The 22,633-nt window shown below is 36.1% G+C and overlaps 1 protein-coding gene across 1 annotated transcript in view; it reads right to left on the bottom strand.

Annotated features, from left to right (window-relative positions):
- The window catches only part of LOC135698486 (protein sidekick-1-like), a 368,678-nt gene that overhangs the window by 116,525 nt on the left and 229,520 nt on the right, over positions 1 to 22,633 (bottom strand). The window contains exons 2-4 of the mRNA XM_065218489.1: positions 1,909 to 2,075; positions 1,594 to 1,720; positions 1,363 to 1,486 (exon numbers count right to left, since the gene is read on the bottom strand). Coding sequence (XP_065074561.1) covers positions 1,363 to 1,486; positions 1,594 to 1,720; positions 1,909 to 2,075 — 418 coding nt within the window. The remainder of the gene's footprint in view (positions 1 to 1,362; positions 1,487 to 1,593; positions 1,721 to 1,908; positions 2,076 to 22,633) is intronic.

The raw sequence follows: 22,633 nt of genomic DNA, 5'->3' as shown, positions 1-22,633 counted from the left end.
CGATTGGTTTCTCTTTATCAAATCTTAAGGTACATACGGAAAGGTAAATAAATTTGGAAGCCATCAGTAATAATAACATTCCGTTTGGTGCTAAACTGCGCTAGATTAAGAAAGAATAAGTGCGGGTTGTGCTTAATAGGCCGGAATTGGGGTAGTTGACCCTACTTGACGCAAAATTAGGAGTCTGACAATACAAAATTTCAGGTAACAACTTCGATGAAGTAAGATGTATTTTTCTCTATTTCTGTATGTGCCATGACTCGTCGTCTCACCGATACAAGGAAATCAGTTTAGTTGACTGTCGCAGGTGGGTTCAACGGCTACGGAAATCAACGTGAATTATTCAGTGAACAGCGAAAATCTCAAACACTGCTTTACAGAGTAAACAATTGGCGAGATCACAGCTCCCTTTTAACGACCTAGGTCAGACTATAGAAGTGAATTCTTATGTCAACCTATTCAACCTTTAATTAATATTTCATTGCCAAAAGAATCCCACCCCAGATCAAATATCGCACAAGTAGTTTACGTGATGGACTTGCTTTATTATCGATCCCAGCCTGCTTACTTTGTGATGTTTATTCGACAGCCTCATAAATACATAGAAACCATGCAACCACATATTCACAAACACCAAACAGTAGCTCTCTTGAACTCTGATGTGATTTACAGTGCTGCCCTGTTCTGTACATTCTATACAAAGTCAGAGTAAGTGGATGGAAATCAACTTTCCCACCAGCAGCAGCGCACCATTCTCTTCACCTTTGAATGCTTGGTGCTTGCTTCCCGGAAGTAATCCTTATTTATCTTTCGTCCTCCATTGTTTTACTGGGGCTCGGATTCAAGGGGTAGAATTCCCGGAAAGCGTACACAAACAATCGCCTTTGCTTGCAAGTGTCGGGAAGCGGAACAGTAAGCCATCAATTCAGGTACCTACTCAATAGTGGGTCGACTGTCACAGCAACCAGGGTGAATGGGGATCAGGAGCATCAGCCAGAACAGCAAAGGCTGTAAAGGGGTCGAGTTGCTGCTGGGGATTGAAGCTTCTCTGTTGAACTTTTCCTGTTGATTCTGGTAGCTGGTCAGACCACGTAACATGTCGCTTCATGTAGTGTTGCTTGTTTATTTATGTTATGTAATGAGGTTTTCGTTAGTCCTTAAATTGATTTTCATTTCAACAAAATCGTGAAGAATTCACGGAAAAATGAATTTTCCAAACAGTAACCATACCAACCAACTTTTTTCAACAATACCTATGGATATTTTAAACCTTTATTTTGCTGCCCAGCTTCAGCATATCCATTTGCTTTTCATCATAGCCAATTAACATCCACCGCCCGAAATAATATGAATCTCACTTACCTCGACTCGATGATGAAATACATTATGGGTGCATTCCTGGGATCCTGTGAATGCGCCCACGATAAGTGCACGGATCGTGACGTGAAGCTGAGAACCAGTGGTCGACCCGGTGGTTCCGGAACATCTGCAAGCATGCAGTTTGGTTAGGAAAAATAATAATTGTCCAACTTGTTTGTTCATTAGAATCCACCACGCAGCGGCGTCAGATTCTACATTCATCCACGAACATACCTTGTACTAACAGATCCACGATGGCTTCTGGGCTGTGCCGGTCATTTACCAGGCAGCTGTACTCGGCCGTATCCGAGGCGACCGTTGGACTGATGTGGAGACTAAAATTATCAGGTAGCAATGTTATCTGCAAACAAGAATGATGAAGAGAACCCAAGCAAAAACGGTGTAATTAGTGGAAAGCGGGAAAAAATGGCACCATGCCAAGGCGAGTAATGATAATTAATAACGACAGTCTGCAGAGAGAAGATGGAATATATCCTCCCTTGGTCATTTATCATTGATTAGCACACGGATGAAAAAAAAATATCTCACCCTATTATTACTGGATTGTGGTAGTCCGCTGACAAACTCGGCTACCGTTTGGCTGGACTTCCATGTGAGCGTGTCCACCAGCGAGTGTTCATTCACTCCGGGACAGCTTAGTGTGACGTTCCGCCCTGCAACTGCGATGTACCTCACCATTGGTATGCTTTCGATGTCTGCAAAGAAAAAAAAGAAAGAAAAAAAAAATGTGAAATGTGAAAAGCAATCTTGATACGATGCATTCAATGCATTTTTAATCAGTTTACATGGATTTTTCGCACTCTGTGGGAATAAACACAAACAACACGATGATTTCATAAATATAATAAAAGCTTGTTTAGCGATGTTGATTTACGTGGAAATGTCAAGGATGGAACAAATTAAACCATCGGGGAGGAATGCTGTACAAACAGTTATGTATTGTGCTAAGATCTTATTATTAAGTTACACAGCAAAAAATAAATTTTAATATTACATCCAAGAGGATGCACTTCAATCATGTCGAAAATCTCATGTAATTTTTATGGCCACACAAATAAACAAATGCAGTAAAAGCAACGTAATGTCAGCACATGCACTGTATTAATGATAATTTTGTCCTTTTTAGCAGGTAATATTACACCATATTTTGGACACGATTGAAGTGCATCCACTTTGATGCGATATCCAAATTAATTTTTTGCTGTGTAGCTAGGGAAATGTACGTATTCTCGTCATTTTAAGTAGTGTTCGTGCTTCTATGGACTATTTATCATCAATACAGGTCGGACTATGCTTTCAGAGTTGTTTAAAGATTCTAAAAAAAATTGTTCCAATTTCTAAAGAAGTTTTCCTGCATAAAATATTAGGGAACTTCGTCAACATTTGGGGAATAAGATTAAAAACATGTTACCGTTAGTAACTTCTGTTGCTATATGTATGTAAGTTTGTTGAATTTTGCATTTCTCCGTTTAGATTCAAATCATAATGGCTATAAGTATATCCTTAGTTTTAGTACACCACTCAACAAACAATAGCCTATTGAAGAAACGACTTCTTGGCGATTTTATTCAACTGCTGGCTTAATAATACTTGTTCTATTTTTAATAATAACTTCTGTTCAAGCTTTGTTCACACAAATCTGGAGAATTTATTCAAGCACAACATCGAAATATTTGGCGTTGAATAAGGTATGCCGAGAAGCTTTTATTCAGCTTACAAAAGTTGTAATAGAGCTTTATTCGATGAAATGTTTGATTATTCAGCGTCTATTAGACATCATTTACTTCCTTGAACAGCGATGGTATGAAGGTGTATATAGACGCTTGATTCTCATGTGAAATAAGGTTTAACTAGACACTTTTATATATTTATTAAACGATTATTCAACTACGGGATAATTAATCCGAAAATAGGAACGGCACAGAGCAGGGTTGTTCTCGTTAGTGATTTGTTGTGTGTCATTTATTTCTGTCGAAGCACGCGCCCCGCCACACAGATGCTAGAAAATTTATTACATACATGGATACACACACATAAATGTCGTTAGATGGGATTCGAACCATGACCTTTCGATCACCAGCCGCTTGCCTTGCCATCTGAGCTATCCTTGAATACATCATATAGGCAGCTAAATAAGCAATAAAAACTCGAATCTGAATATCTATCAGCACTCCCACCCGTAAGTCTAGCTAATTCGAGGAGATGTGAGAATGAGTAATTCATTCATAGTAGTCTTACATGAGACCAATGTTACCTCTCCATCTATCTAGTTTCGATGGATTCTGGGCTATTCTTTTCGATAGATCGATGCATTGGTTGTCGTGAGTGATACGATCTATGATTATACAATAAATAAAAAAAGGTTTGAGGTTGGGATTGAACTCGCGACCTTCTACTTGGAAAACGGAAACGGTAACCACTATGATACCTTTTTTTAAGGCTTTATTAAAGAGATTTTTAGCCTTAGGCTAGTTCATCTCTAACTATGCCACCAATTTCGTTTTGTTGTTAGCCTGAAACAGTGTTGTGGAATAATGAAAGAATACGCCGTTTTAAAGCATTTACAACTGTATTCACCTTTATTCAGCAATATTGTTAAGCAATGCAATGGAATCTAATAATGGAACTAGAAAGCAATTATGAGACGTATAATAAAGCATGTTATTAAATCAATTGAAAACAGTCGAATTAAAGTGTCAATGTATATGCAAATAACACAGTTCGAAAAAGTAGTGTAAATTTCTGTCACTATGATGCACATAAATGGAGCGTCACGTACCATACAAATTCACATTACAGATCGTGTAAATTTATGAGTCATTTCATGAAATATTCTAAATATTGTATGCAACCATCCATCTTTGTAAGCAATATTTCTTGCAAGTTGCTAGTTTACGTGAAAAGGAAGTTTACATGCTTCAATTTTAGCATGCATGGATATTTACAACACTATTAAAATTCATAATTTTTTGGTGTGTACACTTATTCAGTATGTTATTAGATCAAACTTTTGGTGTTGCCGAATAAAGGTGCATCTATCGATCTCAATGAGGTTTCTTCAGCATACAATTTGACAACCCGTTTTATTCACTGTTATAAAGCATTTATTCAATATATATGCTTATTTGTGACTCTGAATTGTTTGTTGGGCACACAGATAAAAATTCTGAATTTTAATTGTGATGAAAACATTCATTCACGTAGACTTGTATTTCATTTCACGTAACCGAGCAACTTGCAATCAATGTTGTTTACAAAGATGGGCTTTTGTGTACAATATTTGCTACACGGAAACAAATCCAATTCCATTTTCATGAACAAAAAAATCATTCAATGAAAAAAACTTGCCATCCCATGAAATCATAACAATGATCCATGGTTTCATGATGGAAATACATGATTTCATAATGCAGTGAAATCAAAACCGATACACGTACTTGGCAAACCGTGTTCATAAACCGCACCACATAGGTATCTTTTGTACGCCCTTTGCCTTTCATCTTATACAAGTACTCATAGTCTAGTGATCAAAGTATGGGTTTAATAATCGCATGGTTCTTGGTTCGAATCTAGTCTGTTGCTTAAATTTATTATTTTTATATTTTTTGGTTTAAAAGCTAAAAGTAAGCTCATGGTTTCAAATCGGGTGATTCATGATTTCGGAAATCTTGGGTGCGTTACGCAAAAATTGCTTATGATATCATGAATATTATTCATGGTGTATTTTCATAACATGAAAATACGCTATGTTCATGAAATTATGAGTAATTTGTCTCATTTCGGAGATCAGATTTTTCCCGTGTACTTGCATGAAATGGGTCAGAACTTTACATGATATGTAATGTAAACGTACATGATATGTGACGTTCCATTTATGTGCAACAGTACACAGTTCGAAAAAGTAGTGTTAATTTCTGTTCAGTATGATGCACATAAATGGAGCGTCACATATCATATAAGTTTACATTATATATCATGTAAAGTTCTGAGACATTTCATGCAATTTAGCAAATATTGTATACAAAAGCCCATTGTTGTAAACAACATTGTTTACAAGTTGCTCGGTTGCGTGAAATGAAATACAAGTTTACGTGACTGAATGTTTACATCTCTATTAAAATTCAGAATTTTTATCTGTGTATGCATATAATACCACAGTACACTACCAACTGCTGGAATAGGTATTGACTAAATTTGATGTTGTGATTTCGCTTATAATGGTTACTCAGGTTGCTGTCGGTTAAAAAATCAAAATTGAGAGCAAACAAATCTTCTTGTGACATCACATTGAAAACTATTTCTGCTATCAGTGAGAGCAAACTGAAAACTCAATTTGATATCAATTTTTCCGGTTGATAACAAAACAAGTATTCAATTTGATGTTATGCTAAGGCAATTAAAACAAACCCACAACAACATATATTTGAAGAGCAAATGTACAGCAAAATGAAGACAAAATTTGCAATCAAATTTGTCAATTGCGTGAATTGAAATCAAACTATGATTTCAGTTTGATGTTGATATCAAAACTTGATTTTAATTTGCTGTCATTTTGATGCTGGACTTTGCTCGGGGAGCCAACAAGTTGAGTTCAGTGGAAAACAGGAGAATGGGTACAATAACTACAGAGAAAGGGAACGGAGAGTAGCACGGAAACTTCTTCCGCGACTTGCCAAGTAAACTTACACGAGAGCAGTTGTATAAGCTGAAAACCGTTAAAAGGAAAGTTAACTAGGAGTGTCTTAGCAGCAGAAGTAGAAAGAGCGTCAGGACCCGTTAGTTGTGAGGTTAACTTTTGGTGGAGAACTGGCCTCTCGACGGTACCGAGGTTGGACTCGCTTTGCAGCGGTTGCACTATTATCCTGCGTGGTTGCGTTATACCGGTCGTAGTTTTACCGACCAAGGGGTTGGAAGCTTAAACACACATCGGTAAAATCAACGAAAGTCGCCATCTCTAGGGCCTGGAATCATACACTCTCAACGAAGCCAACATCAGTTCGCCAGAGTCCACCACTGTGCCGACCGACCGGCGTCGCCAGACGCTTTCACCAAGTCTCCATCAGCCTCACTTTCAGCTTTCAAAATTCCAGTTTTTAACATAATGATATTGAAATCAAAGCGATAGGCCAATCTCCCGTAAAAATCATTCAGTACGATCATCTGGAATTTATTTAAAGTACTAGAATGGTTATGAATTACATGTTTAAATAAATTATGTAAAGCAAATAACTTGTTAGCATTGCTGAAATCATCCAAAAGTTGAAAAGTTTTGACACAGTGTACCCACAAAGTTTAAATATTCATTGCGCAGAATTTCAAAAATTGAGTTAAATGTGGGTTAAATGCTGCAGAAATACGTTTAGATTTTTTTTACCTGTAACTTTTTGAAAATGAATGAGAATCAAAGAATCCAGCAAATTTGATGAGATGGATTTTTTTAAACTAATAAATAGTCGATGTAGTCCATACTATGTGAGGCACTACCAGAATTTAAAGATTTTAATAGTTCTAAATATTTCTAATATTACCCTGAAGTTGAAGAGATTAACAATTTAATTCGTGACATGGTGGTACTCACACAAAGTTTATCTAAACTACGGGTAACTCCACTATTTGCATGACCATTGCGAATAATTTTATGCTAAAGAATAATTTTATTATATTACTAAAATGAAAGACTGATAGCGTCAGTATCTGGGGCACCCAATAAATATAAATTGCGGAATTTATATTTTTCCTGGGTCCCAGATCATGAAAATTTTTGTTTGTCTGAATTTTCTAGGAACTCTTCACAGGATATCTTCACCCTTTTTTCGAGTTCCATTGGAATGATCCTAGCATTTCATCATACTTATTTTCTGGATTCCCCTAAAATAATCTTGATAATATTCTAACTTTTCCAGTAACATTCTAAGAGTTAATAGCATTACTTCTTGTAATCTCTTATAAATTACTCTCCAATTTCACAATTCCCTCAAACTGGTAATTATTCCCAAGAATTGGCATAATTTTGTGCCCAAATTCTAAAAAATACTTTTAATAATTTCCTTGGTGAACTTTTCAGAATGACCGTCACATTCTTCTCAGACATATTCGATAATTACCTTTGATCTGCTTTGTAGGTAAGGTCAGATTTTATTTTGAAATCTTCTTCAGCATTTCCTAAGCACTCCATTACATTGCCAAAATGGCCTTGAAAGTCTCCCAGAAATTGCGCATAATTCCGTTAAAATGTCTTAAAATGTTATTAAAATGAATCTCCATAAAATCATTGGACAGAATTCAATTGAAATTATTCTCACGATAATAACGGACAACACAGCACACCCAGTAGACCAGTAGGGAAATTTTCAGGTTGCCAAAATTTGCACCGGCTGGAGCGGGAATCGAACCCTCACTTCGTGGCACTCACAGTACGCCTGAACAACGAGTAAGACGCACGACCACGAAGCCCACAAAGATGGATGGAGCTCTACTCAGAATTAGCTTTGAAGTTCTTCTTTGATTTCCCAAGGAATTCGCCTCACACTTCACTGTGAACTATTTTCAGAATTACCTTAGAATTCCAATAATGTCCAACGTTGATGGCCTTTAACAATTAAAGAAGCAAGTTTGGATTTTTTTAGAGGGTAAATCTATTGCAGTGATATTTTTAAAGTAACATGTTAAAAAAATCTGGGAAAATCTGGAACATATTTAAAAAAACTGGAAATATGCGTGGTCTGTCTGTGTATCTGGCAAGACGACTAAAAATCTGTAAAATCCAGATAAATCAAAAAGATAAACAACAACAACAACAACAACAACAACAACAACAACAACAACAACAACAACAACAACAACAACAACAACAACAACAACAACAACAACAACAACAACAACAACAACAACAACAACAACAACAACAACAACAACAACAACAACAACAACAACAACAACAACAACAACAACAACAACAACAACAACAACAACAACAACAACAACAACAACAACAACAACAACAACAACAACAACAACAACAACAACAACAACAACAACAACAACAACAACAACAACAACAACAACAACAACAACAACAACAACAACAACAACAACAACAACAACAACAACAACAACAACAACAACAACAACAACAACAACAACAACAACAACAACAACAACAACAACAACAACAACAACAACAACAACAACAACAACAACAACAACAACAACAACAACAACAACAACAACAACAACAACAACAACAACAACAACAACAACAACAACAACAACAACAACAACAACAACAACAACAACAACAACAACAACAACAACAACAACAACAACAACAACAACAACAACAACAACAACAACAACAACAACAACAACAACAACAACAACAACAACAACAACAACAACAACAACAACAACAACAACAACAACAACAACAACAACAACAACAACAACAACAACAACAACAACAACAACAACAACAACAACAACAACAACAACAACAACAACAACAACAACAACAACAACAACAACAACAACAACAACAACAACAACAACAACAACAACAACAACAACAACAACAACAACAACAACAACAACAACAACAACAACAACAACAACAACAACAACAACAACAACAACAACAACAACAACAACAACAACAACAACAACAACAACAACAACAACAACAACAACAACAACAACAACAACAACAACAACAACAACAACAACAACAACAACAACAACAACAACAACAACAACAACAACAACAACAACAACAACAACAACAACAACAACAACAACAACAACAACAACAACAACAACAACAACAACAACAACAACAACAACAACAACAACAACAACAACAACAACAACAACAACAACAACAACAACAACAACAACAACAACAACAACAACAACAACAACAACAACAACAACAACAACAACAACAACAACAACAACAACGAAAGGCTGCCTGCAACCAGCGAGCTGCAGAGCTCATATGAGCAACCATAGAGAAGGAGGAAGAAATCCCACCGCTAGGCTAGGATCGGTATCAGTAGCTCGTCGTTCTCAGCTCAGCATTACTCAACCATCGCTACAAAATGGTCCTTATCAGGACCACCATAAATTTGTTAAGAGTATTATTTGGACATTTGTCAAGGTCATCGGTTCCCGCAAGCGGCTAGCTATCAAGGCTCAACCTGGTCTCTATAGAAGGTGTGGAATCGTAGGCCCGAATGTATTGGTGAGATTAATCATCGTCCGGCCGTTTTCCAGAACACGCTAGTAGGAAGTGTAAAAAATCCATATAGAATTTGAGAGAAGTGGGAATAATTCGCTTTGGGTGTATATTCAGTCCCCAGAAAGCCAATAAAATAAAATTTTTGAGAAAATTAGCTCAATCTCTCGAAGTCCCTCCTTTTTTACATATTCTGCACAAACGATACTTTCCGCCCCGCCCCATTCATATAATTTAGAAGGAAATCTTGTGAGGGGTGAATTGAATACACTTTAATGCCAAAATGCACAAAACTTAAAAATTCATAAATAAAAAAAAAATCAAAATACACCTTTTAAAGTCGGGTAGATGAATCGAAAATACTCAAGTTGACAGTCCCTTGGATTCTCTTCGTCAACTTTCTCTTTGAAATAAATGGGGTAAATGTTGGCTTCGGCACCCATTGACTGTTTTCGGCAACCAAAATTTAAACGTTAATTTCACTATGTTTTCCCATCAACGCACTTCCCTGAATGTTGTCAAACGATTGTTTAGCCTTTCAGCTTCAATCTGATAATATTTGAACGATCGAGCAATCCAGTAATGCTACATTTTTCTTCAAATAAAGCATACGCACTACAAAATGGGGTTGATTTCGAGTTGCCGATAATAGAACAGCTGGTTAACACGCAGTTCTAATGGGAAGGTTGCCGAAGAAAAAGAGGCTGCCGACAATAGTCACACTCACCTGAGAAGTTTGGAGCGTTGTAAAAACGCTTTCAAAACGTTTTGAAAAATTCTGTCGGTTGGAATGGATAGAGAAGCAAGCAGCAGATGAATGTAAACAAACAGACACATCATATATGTGCGTGACGCTGAGAAAATGCTAGTAGAAGTACAGACGCTGCTTAGATTGACGAGAATACGTAAATTCCCCTACTACAAATTTGATACGCTTACAAATAAAAAACGGAAAGAGTTAAGATAATAGATGATTGATCAATTAAAAGAACTAAATGTTCACATTTGTTCCGTCCACTAGTGGTCCTACGTCAAGCTTCCGTTCGTGCCCCTAGGCACAGACCCTTCTACTTTCAAGTTGAAGTATTCACATTAGTGTTAGCTCCCCACTGCTCTTCAATGCTTATTCAGATCCCCAACAACTGGGCAAAATTTGAACGAATTTGGTTATAGTCTTGATTTGTGGGAGAATTTTAAATTTGGTATGGGAAAATGTGTGGAAAACGGAACGATCCTATTCCTTTGCTCACCAAAAATCCAAATCTTGCTCAAATGTCACCAAAACTCGGACTTAGATTGAGATTACAATACCAAACAACTTTGTAGAAAACTGCAAAAAGTAACAAAAAATTGGGGTACTTTATTAGAACATTCATCCCCAGGCATGGAAAATCATTTACATTCATTTCGTACATTCATTTACATTCGTTTGCATTTATCTTTTTTCATCATTGGAATTCCGTTAAATAATGTTTGCAACTTTTGTTGGTTTTGATATCAAATACAACTTTTGTCAGTGCTTCAAATCTGTATCTATGAAGTATAGTAGTCAACAGACATGGAAAATCATTAACATTCATTTCGTGCATTCTTTTATATTCACTTATCTCTAACTTTAACTATCAACATAATTCCGTAAAATTATGCATTAAGTTTTTATAGGTTTTGATATTGGCAAAAACTTTTGTGAATAACTCAAATCTGTATCCCTTTTATGACAAACTGGAGCGGGCAGAACTTGAAGATAGAGTTTAAAAATTAGAAAGGCGGATGTAAATCATTGAAACGAAGCGATAGCGATTTGCTTTTCGAACCAAAAATGTGCAATTTTAGAGCACTTACAACTTTGTACAACATTGTAAAAATAGGAAAATTAAAACAAAAAAGTTATAGTGTATAGTACTGTACTCCATTTTAACCCTATAACTTCGTCCAGTTGAGAGATATAAAATTTTCATCTTTGGCAAAGCTTCTTAAAATGCCTTCATCTACAATGTCTGCATATACATTCATCAAATTTAACAAGACGTAAAAAAGTTATCTTTTTTATCTGAGAGATATCCTCTAAATTAAAGTACTTAAAATAATTAAAACAACATTCTAGAATACATCAAAATGCTACCCTCAATAGTTTAGTTGCAAATGGCCATGTCCCACCTTTTTTGATTTCGTCCCACTGTGCACCGGCCAGTCAGGTATTTGTGACAAGCCACCTTACACACTACACCCACACCCAGACACACACACATCATGTAAACTTAGGGAAATAAACGGTAAAATTGTATTTCACTAGCTTCTTTTTACTACACCTTAGTAAAGTACACCAGTCGACCTTGAGACTAAGAAATAGTTCTGCAGCTCCGCTAGCCATTAAGAGGAAGCTTACCGGCCCGAAAATAAAAAAAAATATTTTCTGTGCGTTTTTATTTTTCTGAAAAATATTGGGAAAAATTATCATACATAAAAAAAAAATCATATTCTTCCTTAGATTTTTGTCAAAAATTACATGTAAAAACATTTTTTTTCTTTCTTATCATGAAAAAAAAATTGGACTCTCAGAAAAACCGAAAAGTCGCAGTTTTTTGGTTTTTTAAGTCTAACTTTATGCCATAATGTCTTAAACTTAGCTTGCCACACAATATACAAATTCATGCATTGGTAATTGGCATCGAAAGCTCTCAGTTAATAACTGAGGAAGTGCATTTAGAACACTAAGTTGAGAGCACGCAATAAGCTAATATGCGCTAAGCAATAAGCTTGAAATGCGAATAAGAGAAAGAAGAAGAAGAAGCGTTCGTGTGCTGAGACGCATTTTAATTAGCTAAGTGCAGTGGTTGGTGTTTTTGTACGAGAACCAGGTCACTATTGAAAATTACACAAATGTCCAACTGTTGGAATGGTGATCAAAATTATCACCGATTGCCTGTAAAAAGCGCTTTTCCTAATAGAGATTTCAAAATTGAACTCCAGCCGGTCTCGCTGAACGGTGCTTGAACACTCTAATAGCTCAACATTATTCAACCATCACGACAAAACGGTTTTATTCAGGACCACCATAAATTATTGATGCTTACCCAAGTAGCAATTGGGGTTTTATGAGGGTTCTGCAGACTATAATTTAGACTTGTAGCATGCTTTAAAACCATGATAAAACTTGCAATGTTACTTGGGTAATGATATGCTGTGACAGTTTCGGAGAGGTACTTGTTTGTACGAACTAATTGTAGATTAGAAATTTTAATTTTCACTAATATTGAAATATGTCTCAGCGATAAACATTAAAATGGCTTACATGCTCCGATAGGTATTATTGAATGCTACAACAATTTCGTAATGCTCGCGCTCTAGAATGCAAAATATTTCGGGTGGAAATGGAGAATTATCGCTTTCTTGCTCTTAGTTAATTTGTTGTTGACGAAGTGATTTAAAGTTCTACAAAGGGTAAGTAATTTTGGGTTCTTCGTTTTTAAATAACACTCAATCATCATAATTAGTATACACATACATTCATATTTTATTAATACAAAAATTTAAAACATATTTTTCATGATTATATATCGAAAATTTCCTGGGTAAAACACATTCTGTATTTACTTACTTGTGTTCTTCAAATTATAGCACAATTACACGCAATCCAACACACAAAACATAAAACGACTGCTTAACAAAACTCTTCGTGAACAAAATTTATCACGAAGAAAACCACTTCAACTTTGCTGTTTTGCTAGCAATCGTGAAAGTATAATTGCAACAGCGGTACCAGCTGTATTGCCCCTAGCAACGAATTTAAGTTTATTAAAACAAGCAATTGCGAAGTTTGACTCACAACATACATGAGTGGATGTTTTTAATGGTGAATAAATATCAAAAACTGAATAAATAAAACAAAAATGACCGTTTTAGACATTTTACCGGTCCAATTAAAAAAGTCACAGAATGGGAGTTTCATTATTATTTTATTAATTCAACTGATATTTAAACATACTTTTTTTATGGGGTTGGGGATTTGTAGATGGAAGGGTGAAAAGCGGTAGATGGACACACCGATCTTTTCGATCTGGGAAAATTCGTGGATTTGTGTCACTCTAGCGCAATTTCCCTGAATTTTCTCTTCTGCACTTGTGATGCAGTCAGTCCATCCGCGCTGGTTCGGAGGCTGTTATTCTCGCTGGTCCGGATTCTACTGATCCCACTGGTCTAGATGTTACTGACCCCGTTGACCTGAAACCGATTGGTTCCGCTGATCCGGATGCTGCTGATCTTTCTGGGTCAAGAGGTGCAGATCCTGCTGCCGTTGATGTTGATGCTGTTGCCTCTGCCGCAGTTGTTGTCGGTATGCTTTTAATTCACCCGACACTACAGATGCCGGTGGTTCCATTTTCACAACACTAACTTTTAATCACTTTTATCACACGGGAAAGCTGTGCACGGTTAATAAATAATATAAGAATAAATTTTCAAATAGCCGTATCTGCTTTTGTACACAAAGATTCCAACGTCAATTCGTCCACACTCTTAGTTTGCTCACGCAAACTAACACCTCTATAATGTTGGGGAATCTTTACCCTACCTGTTGGTGGTGTTAGTTTGCGTGGGCGAGCTAAGAGTTTGGGCTAATTGATTTTCGAATCTTTTTTTTATAAAAGCAGATACGGCTATTTGAAAACTCACTCTTGAATATTGTGTTTTACCAGTTTGACGTTCTGCTCTTACTACACACGCTAACTAGAAAGCACCCATTAATGAGTAAGATTGTAACCCACTTTGATGTAAAGAGGGTTTTATTTTTACCTTCTTGATGAGTATCTGGTATTCATTATTGATATTTTATGGGTAACAGTAACTTATGAATGGGGAACAGATACTCATTAAATGGGCACCTATTGATAAATTAAGCCTTTTTACTTTAAAATGAGCTGAATTTTTCTCATCAATGGGTTCTTTCAAGTGAGCGTGCACGCATATGAACAAAAAACAAAGAGACACACAATTCAATACCAACATTTCATTAGAGCGAATCTGATTTTGTGAAAAAAAACTTCTACCACCGATTTTTCGCGAATAAAAATCGCACTCCTGCAAACCTGCTTTAAAATATTATGTGAGGTTGTGGCATTGTGAGTTTTTATTCGCAAGAAGCCGATGGTAAAAGCTTTTATTTACAAAATCCGTTTCACCCTTTTGAAATAATGATGATGTCTTGTCGTCTTGTGGCTGATGGTGAGAATCTGTGAACATACACCACCAAAGAAATGCAAAAAAAGATTTTTCGAAAACCATCGGAGAAAGAGAAGAAATGCGAATGGTTGTGTGTCTTTCATTGTTTCATTTCAGTTCATTGTGATAGAAAAATGTTTTCGATTGTGCGGATGGTTTAGTTGGTGCGGATTTTTTTTTTCGGAATGTCAAGACATTTTTCATTGCTGCAGTTTATTATTTTTTTTGTGCTCACTATGGTTATAATGAAAAACGGCAAATGTTACCAACAAAATGTTAAAATCCAAGACTCGTGCCACCACTGAACGTAATACCATAGAGGTAACTCTAAGACCAGATAGTCCCGAAGAAACGAGCTCAACTTTTTGGCTCAGTTATGGTACTATCTTCGGTCCCAAGCTAATCGATGCACCCCTCGAAACATAGAAAAATCCAAGAACCCCTCATTTTATCTGTCAAACTCTCATAGCGAATCAAAACAAACATAGTGTAGTACTGGAATTTAAACTAGAATGGGGTACGTTAATCGATTTGCTTGGGACCAATAGGCTAGTCAAGTAGTGAGCCAATGTAAAATCGTTAGTTTCGTATTGATTGTTGGTAATACTATCTGTTTGCAGTATGTAATGTTGGCTAGAGTGACGTCGTCACTTGAATGCTCAACAATGTTCACAATATTTTTGCTTCGAACACCAGAAAGCTGCCTGTTGACCCGCACCTTATTTTTTATTTTTTTTTTTTTTTTTTCCTTTTGGTTTGTTTTCCGTCGATCTTGTGTTTCGTGCTGAGCACCAATGCTACCGACGCCAGGAAGGTAGCTCCCACACCTGGACCCTACCTATCGACTCATTAACCGGGGACCAACGGCTTTACTTCCCTTCCGAAGGAAGGCGTGATCAGAGATGTTATGCCTCAGAACATCCCGGCGGCGCCGACTGGGATTGAACCCAGGCCTGCTGGGGTGAGAGGTAATCACGCTTACCACTACACCACCAGCGCCGCTTTCCCGCACCTTATGTAAACGTCATTGGTTATATCAAGAGAAAATTTTCATTACGTCGAATGTAACAAAGGTAAACAAAGTCGAGCTATCAGTGTCAATCGATTCTCCTGCTATTACACTATATACTGTCCGAATATAGGATCAAATCCCATTTTAAATTTATTTGCCAGCCAAATTGCTTTTTGACGTAATCACCTTCCGATCAAAATAGTTTTCGATGTTACTTAAGTCACCCAATTTCTATGGAGATGCCGTTTGACTTAAGTAACAGCGCTGAGAAACCCGTGAAAAGTGTACGTTCGTCGTTTCGCTTTCTCATTATTAAAGTGAATAAATCGAACTGTTTGTTGCTAAGATGATTTCGGTGGTCCTAAAATGATGAATGGGCTGCACGTAAGGAGACGTAATTGATAATTCTCCCGAATATCCTGGTAAATACACTTTGACTTAAGTAACAATAGGGGCCACCAAACGGCGTATAATAACTTTTGACTCAAAAACCAGTATTTTTTAGCATGAAAGCTAGCGATTTGCATTTGTATGATTAAAACCCTGCTAAATATGTTAAACATTGCTATCACTATGAGATTATATGTGTTTACTTGGAAATAGGAATAACTTTTCGGTCATCAAAACAAAACTTTATTTTTCTCGGATTGGTGCGAATGTTACTTACGACATAATGAAAATTTGCTCTTGATATATAGCATGACTGGCGGCAATCGATTGCCAGAGAGGCGACTTCACACCAGGATCCAAAGAAACCCATCAACACATGGACCAGGACCGACGGCTTTACTTCCCTTTTGTGGTGTTATTACAATCGTTCGTTTTTGGCACCGTGCCAAAATCGAACGGAGTTTGAAAATTAATGTATACGCAAAAAAAGTTCTGAATTTTAACTGTCACATAAAATCTCCTTTTGTTAAATTTTGAGACATACTTAGCGTAAACAGCAAAATTTCTTGCAAGCTTGTTTACAAATTCCGGGGAACTTTGAGATTTGGGCGTAATTGCTTTAGTAAATAAACACGTTAATCGCCGATTTATAGCAAATAAAATATCAATCTCGCTAAAAATTTTTACCAAACGATGGAGGAATCTTCCATATACCTGATTGTGCTATTAGTTTTAAGATTGAGCTTTTATTCGCGGCAAATCGGTGATTGACGAGTTTGTTTACGAAACGAATTACGCCCTAATCTCGAAATTCTCTGGGTATTACAGATGCACACGCTAAGATCAGATAACCCAAATGTAGGTTTACTTTACCCAAATCAGGCGTAAACTGCACAAACTCAGATATGGGTAAATTTTTTAACCCAAATATGGGTAAATTTAAGTCAAATTTGCATAAAAATAAATCATTTATGGATCATAAGAACCCATATTTGGGTTAAAAAAATTTACCCATATGTGAGTTTGTGCAATTTACGACCAATTTCGGTAATCTCTTTGAAAAAGGGCAGTAGGCTCTGCCCGCGAACGGTTGGTTTTGTTTTCGCTGGCGCTGATATCATCTGTTTTTCCCATATTTTTTAATTGTACCAAATCAAACAAATATTAATTTTCGCGTGTGGATAAGTGTAAATTAAGATCAATCACGTTGCTGTGGTGTCGCGTCGGTCGGTTTTTCATTTCGCTTGTTTTTGGTGCTTTGCCTCCCTCCCAAGAAGAGTTTTACCAAGTATTTTTTTTTCTTTTCTTGGTGCTGGCGTTCTGCCTTCCGGAGGATGCACGCGAATGAGGTGACAAGAAAAAAATCGGTGCAAATGAAAAACTTCGAATGTGATTCAAAATGTCGTGTTGGGTTGTAAAAACAACGCGGAAGATTTTTTCGATTACCGCGAGTGAACAAACCGGTCCTTTTTCGGAGACAGAATTTGGTGAGATCCATCTGATTTATATTCAATTATAAATGCATATTTCCATATATTACTAAATACGCGCCAGATTTCGAAACGTCACATTTTGAAATCTGGAAGTGTGTTTGCAGTACCATTATTCATATGCTAACGGTAGTGTTTACATGCGGGGCTTATTGTATGTGAAAGTAACCTCGGAATGGACGTGAATTACCAGGCATTCTGAAATGGGTTGCTGAATCTGCAGTAGAGCTATCGCTTTCTAACTCCCGGACTAAACTTGCTTTAAATTATTACATCAAGGATTGTTGTAAGCAAATTTCTTCCATAATACCACTGCCGGCCAGTGGGGGTTAGATTGAATACACACATACACACACACAATTTCGGTAATCTCTTTGTACCGTCTGGGTAAACTGATCTTGGCGTGTATGGGATATTGCGCATTAATTTACATTAAATATCGTTTAAAACTATGCCAAATTTAGCGTTAATCTAGGGGCATCCCACTCTAAACTATAGCTCTAGTATTAATTAAGTATTTCCAAGTATCTGATAAGTATTCTTAAGTATTTTTAAGTATTTTTAGTTTTCGATTTTTTTTTGAATCGTAGTAACCGGTTTCTAATGCTGTTATTTGTTGTTGTATATTCCGTCAATGTATTACTTTAATGTGTTTAAATGAAATGAAGCAGTGTAATCATGTTTATGAGTAAGTACTTTAATTCTACTTATGAAATAGATCATCAAAACACAATTTTCTTTCAGCGAACCAGTTGGAACAGGGACTGCTGTTGGATCGAGAATTTCTCCGATGAAAATTATTTGATTTCGACCTGGCTGATATCAAACTTTTGAATTCCATTGCTTAACTGGAGGTTAATTATGCCATTGTCATCCAGACTCGCAACCAGATTTCAAACTGGCCTTCCTAACCTACCAGTCTGAACTGCCATAATAAAAGTGTATGTTGGCCGGAATATCGGCTAAGAATTACCGCAAGCTGCATGAGTATGGAATTATTGACTAGGATACTAGGACTACGCTCGTTATTTATCAGAGAGCAATAGAAACACAATGAAGCATAACTGATTTGAAATTGAACTGATTTCAATTGCCACTGGTGGCCGTATCGTGCCGCGTTTTGAGAAAATGACATCGGTAAAGATGAGTTACGACGGACTGGTAAGGGAGTTGAATGAGTATTCTGATAGTAGCCGAAAGATTTATGTGAAATCAACTTGATTTTCTAACTTTTAGACATTGAAACCAGTAAGAATAAGAAAGCAGATATTAATCTGTTCTGTAGTAATAATTAATTTCAAACCATTGAAATACCAAATAAAACGATGTACTTCAAAAACGTAACTTATTTTTTCTCATTTCGTGTAAAATAATCTTAAAATAAAACATATGAATTTATTACAAACAATTTCCCAAACAACATTTAAAGCGATTCCGAGGTTAACACAAAGCGAATATGTTGGTTCGTCATTTCCAGCCTTAATAATAAGCCTTAACCAGGAGAGCATCGAAGGTTTCAATTCCAAGGAAATGTAATTCACTTCTACAATAAACTCATTCAGCGGAAATCTAGGAGATCTGGCTTTCCGGATGCCATAAGTACGGATGGTGCGGAAAGCTTTCACAACTTCGTATTCAGCTTCAATCAACGTAAATTCCTGAAGTAATCGTCCCACGGTCAAGATCCTAATGGACGAAAAACCCATCTCCAACTGGTTCACCTGTCATTCAAAGGAAGAATAAGGAGCTTTTTGGAAAGCTATTGTAAAAAAATTTGTCTATCCAAAAACCATCTATCGATAATTTTGTTTCGAGGGTTTGCTTTCAAATGCACTTTCTTTTACAATAACTTTCCAAATAGCTCCTTATTCTTCCTTTGAATGACAGGTTAATAGTTTGGCAATTTAATATTCCTTGATTCAAAACGGTCTCCTCTTCGATTCCTACACAAAGGGAATAAATTTAAAAATAATAGTTGAATTTCTTAATACGTGCACATAAAATCCCAGATGACATCGGGTGAATAAACAATGAAATCTGACTAGCAACGGTGGTAACAAATTAGAGCTAAATATTTCTTAAGTATTTTTAGGTATTTTCAGGTATCTTAGATATCAGTAAGAACTTTCTGAGTATAATGCGAGAAATACAAAGTTTAGAGTGGGATGCCCCTAGGCGTTAATAACGTGTGCGCTTTATATCGCAGGTATTTAAATGATTTTTTCATACAGTGTACTTTTGCTTTTTGTGATGACAATGTTTAATAAAAGATTAATTATTAATATCGTCTATGTAATAAAGATGGGATCCAAAACCATCGAAATCATAAATTAAATTTAAATATAAATCCGTTCGATTTTGGTATGATTCGGTTTTGGGAACATTACATTTTCGGGCTTGTTTCATAAAGCGAACGGGTAATGCGATCAAAAAAATTATTACGTAAATTTCACTAGAAAAAAACACGTAATCTTCAGATATTGAAAATAATCGGGCATGCACGTGACGTCAAAAACATTCATTATGATTTGTAATGCATGTGATAAACTTTGAAACTTAGATGCACTAAAGATAAATTTCATATAATATGCATGTAACATAAATTCACTTAGATTCTACGTGAATTTATAGTGTGAAAATTTCTTAGTTGTGATGACACACACAAAATCTAACATGGCGTGTGCATTGCTGGCGAGTTTCTGCTGGATTTGCGAGTTCTATTGGAATTATTGGATTTTCGGACAAGTAAGTTGTTTTCTTTTTTACATGATATATAATTTATTATTAATATGCTTCAATAGATCGTGGAATCGACGAGCTTGAATTTAATTTCAATGAAGGTACGTAGTTTCAGTTTATGTAAACAAAAACAATTTCTAACTAAAGTCTTTTTTAAAGCGGTGATAATCACTCCAGAACCTTCCAAGAAAACCAAACAACAGGTAAACTTCGCAGGTTCCGTGGAATTCCAATTAGTGGTAGCGGCAGATACCCATGCTTGACATACACAGTTTTGGTCACGAACTGCTCATTTGCTAATAACTTTGAACACAGTTGACGAAACATAGTTCTTTTTGAAGTAGTAGATAGAATAGAGTTTAAGTTTGTTAGAGATACGTAAAAAAAAAGAAGATTTTAGTTCTAGTAATAAACTGTATTTGTTTTTGCGTTGTAAAAATGAAGTGGTCGGTGTTGATTCAAATGTTAAGATTTACCTACTCTTTGCATATCTATAGTAAGCTATGATTCTAATCTATCAATTACTTTAAAGAAAAGTTTTTAACAAATGAGCAGTTGGTGTGTATAATTGTGCATTCTAAGCATGCAGATACCTCCAGCGATACGCTACTTTTGACGAGGCGTTACTCTTGAGTCTTGACTATAGAAGAAGGAAAAAAAATTAGTCAAAGGGCTGTAGTGGGCGAGCTATCGGAAGCCAGTAGTGTAAAAATATAACAATAAAATAAATAAACAAATATGTTTGACATCAAATCTGGTTAACAGTTAACAGAAAAACAATTTCAGAACACCTAACAAAAATGTGCATGCTACGAAGAAATTCACTAAAGTTCAAGAGAAAATATAATAAAATTCACTTAGAAAGTACCGTAAAACGGGATATTTTTGATAATACGGGTAGCTTTGAAAGTCAAATATAAAAAATAAATTTACTCTCTGTGCTTTTTTCAAATAAGAAACATTGGTTCCATATTCTAGCTTAGGGTATAGGGTATAGTCCGTTGATAGTATATAGTATGTAGGTATATTGTTTTTATAGAGTATGTGTTACATATTTTACAAAAAATATTTTTTTTTTTTTTTTTTTGTTAATTACTTTATTTGTACAGGCTCATTCGAATAAACTTTACAGAGCCAAGTTATCATTTTCTTTATACATTATAAATGTCTTAAATCTAAAATTAAAGGATTGGAACCGATTACTCGCGGTCTTCTCGAGGTTAGTGGATGACAATTGTTTGGATCGGGAGAGGGAAAAGGAGATTTGGAATATGATTTATGATTAAAAAATTTCACTATTTCTAAAACAAATACTTAATCCTATCGACGTTATATCAACTCTGTAATTATACAATTATTACAGAAACAAATCTACAAAAAAAAATACACACACACATACAAAACACAAACTAAACACAAGGTTAATCAAACTTACAATCTATGGTTAATATTCTTCAAGAAAACATATATGAGTTGCATAAACTCCAGATCGCGTCTAGCCAAAATATCCCGAACTGGAACATTAGGTTGTCTACCTCGAGCCCGAAGGGAATCGTACAACTCGGATCTGACTCCACGGTGCTCAGCACATGACCAAATAATGTGATCTGCGTCCTGGTAACCTTGTCCACATTCACAGAGATTACTGTCCCCCAGCCCAACACGGAACAAGTGAGCGCTTAGTGAATAGTGATTGGACATGAGGCGAGACATCACACGAATGAAGTCTCGACCCACCTCCAAACCTTTGAACCAAGGACACTTCGACACCTTAGGGATAATTGAATACAACCATCGTCCCAAACTCCCTTCACTCCATTTATTTTGCCAGCTGGCGAGTGACTGTTGACGATAAATGAAGAAAAATTCGTCGTAGGCGATTTGTCGATCGTAAATATCGCCTTCCATAGCGCCCACCTTTGCAAGCGAGTCCGCCTTCTCATTGCCCGCAATCGAGCAATGAGATGGGACCCATGCAAAGGTGATGACAAAAGATCTTAAAGATAAAGCACTTAGAAGCTCTCGTATTTTCATGAGAAAATACGAGGAGTGCTTTACCGGCCTCATGGAGCGAATAGCCTCGACAGAACTGAGACTATCCGTAAAAATAAAATAATGATCTGGTGCAAGTGAGGCGATCGTTTCTATCGTATAATGTATTGCCGCCAGTTC

The sequence above is a fragment of the Ochlerotatus camptorhynchus genome, unplaced genomic scaffold (genome assembly GCF_037179485.1).
Source record: "Ochlerotatus camptorhynchus isolate MF236.1 unplaced genomic scaffold, CSIRO-AGI_Acam_v1.1 ptg000087l, whole genome shotgun sequence".
Taxonomy (NCBI): domain Eukaryota; kingdom Metazoa; phylum Arthropoda; class Insecta; order Diptera; family Culicidae; genus Ochlerotatus; species Ochlerotatus camptorhynchus.
Note: the sequence above shows the minus strand (reverse complement) of the source record. Positions and strands in the feature narration are given on the sequence as shown.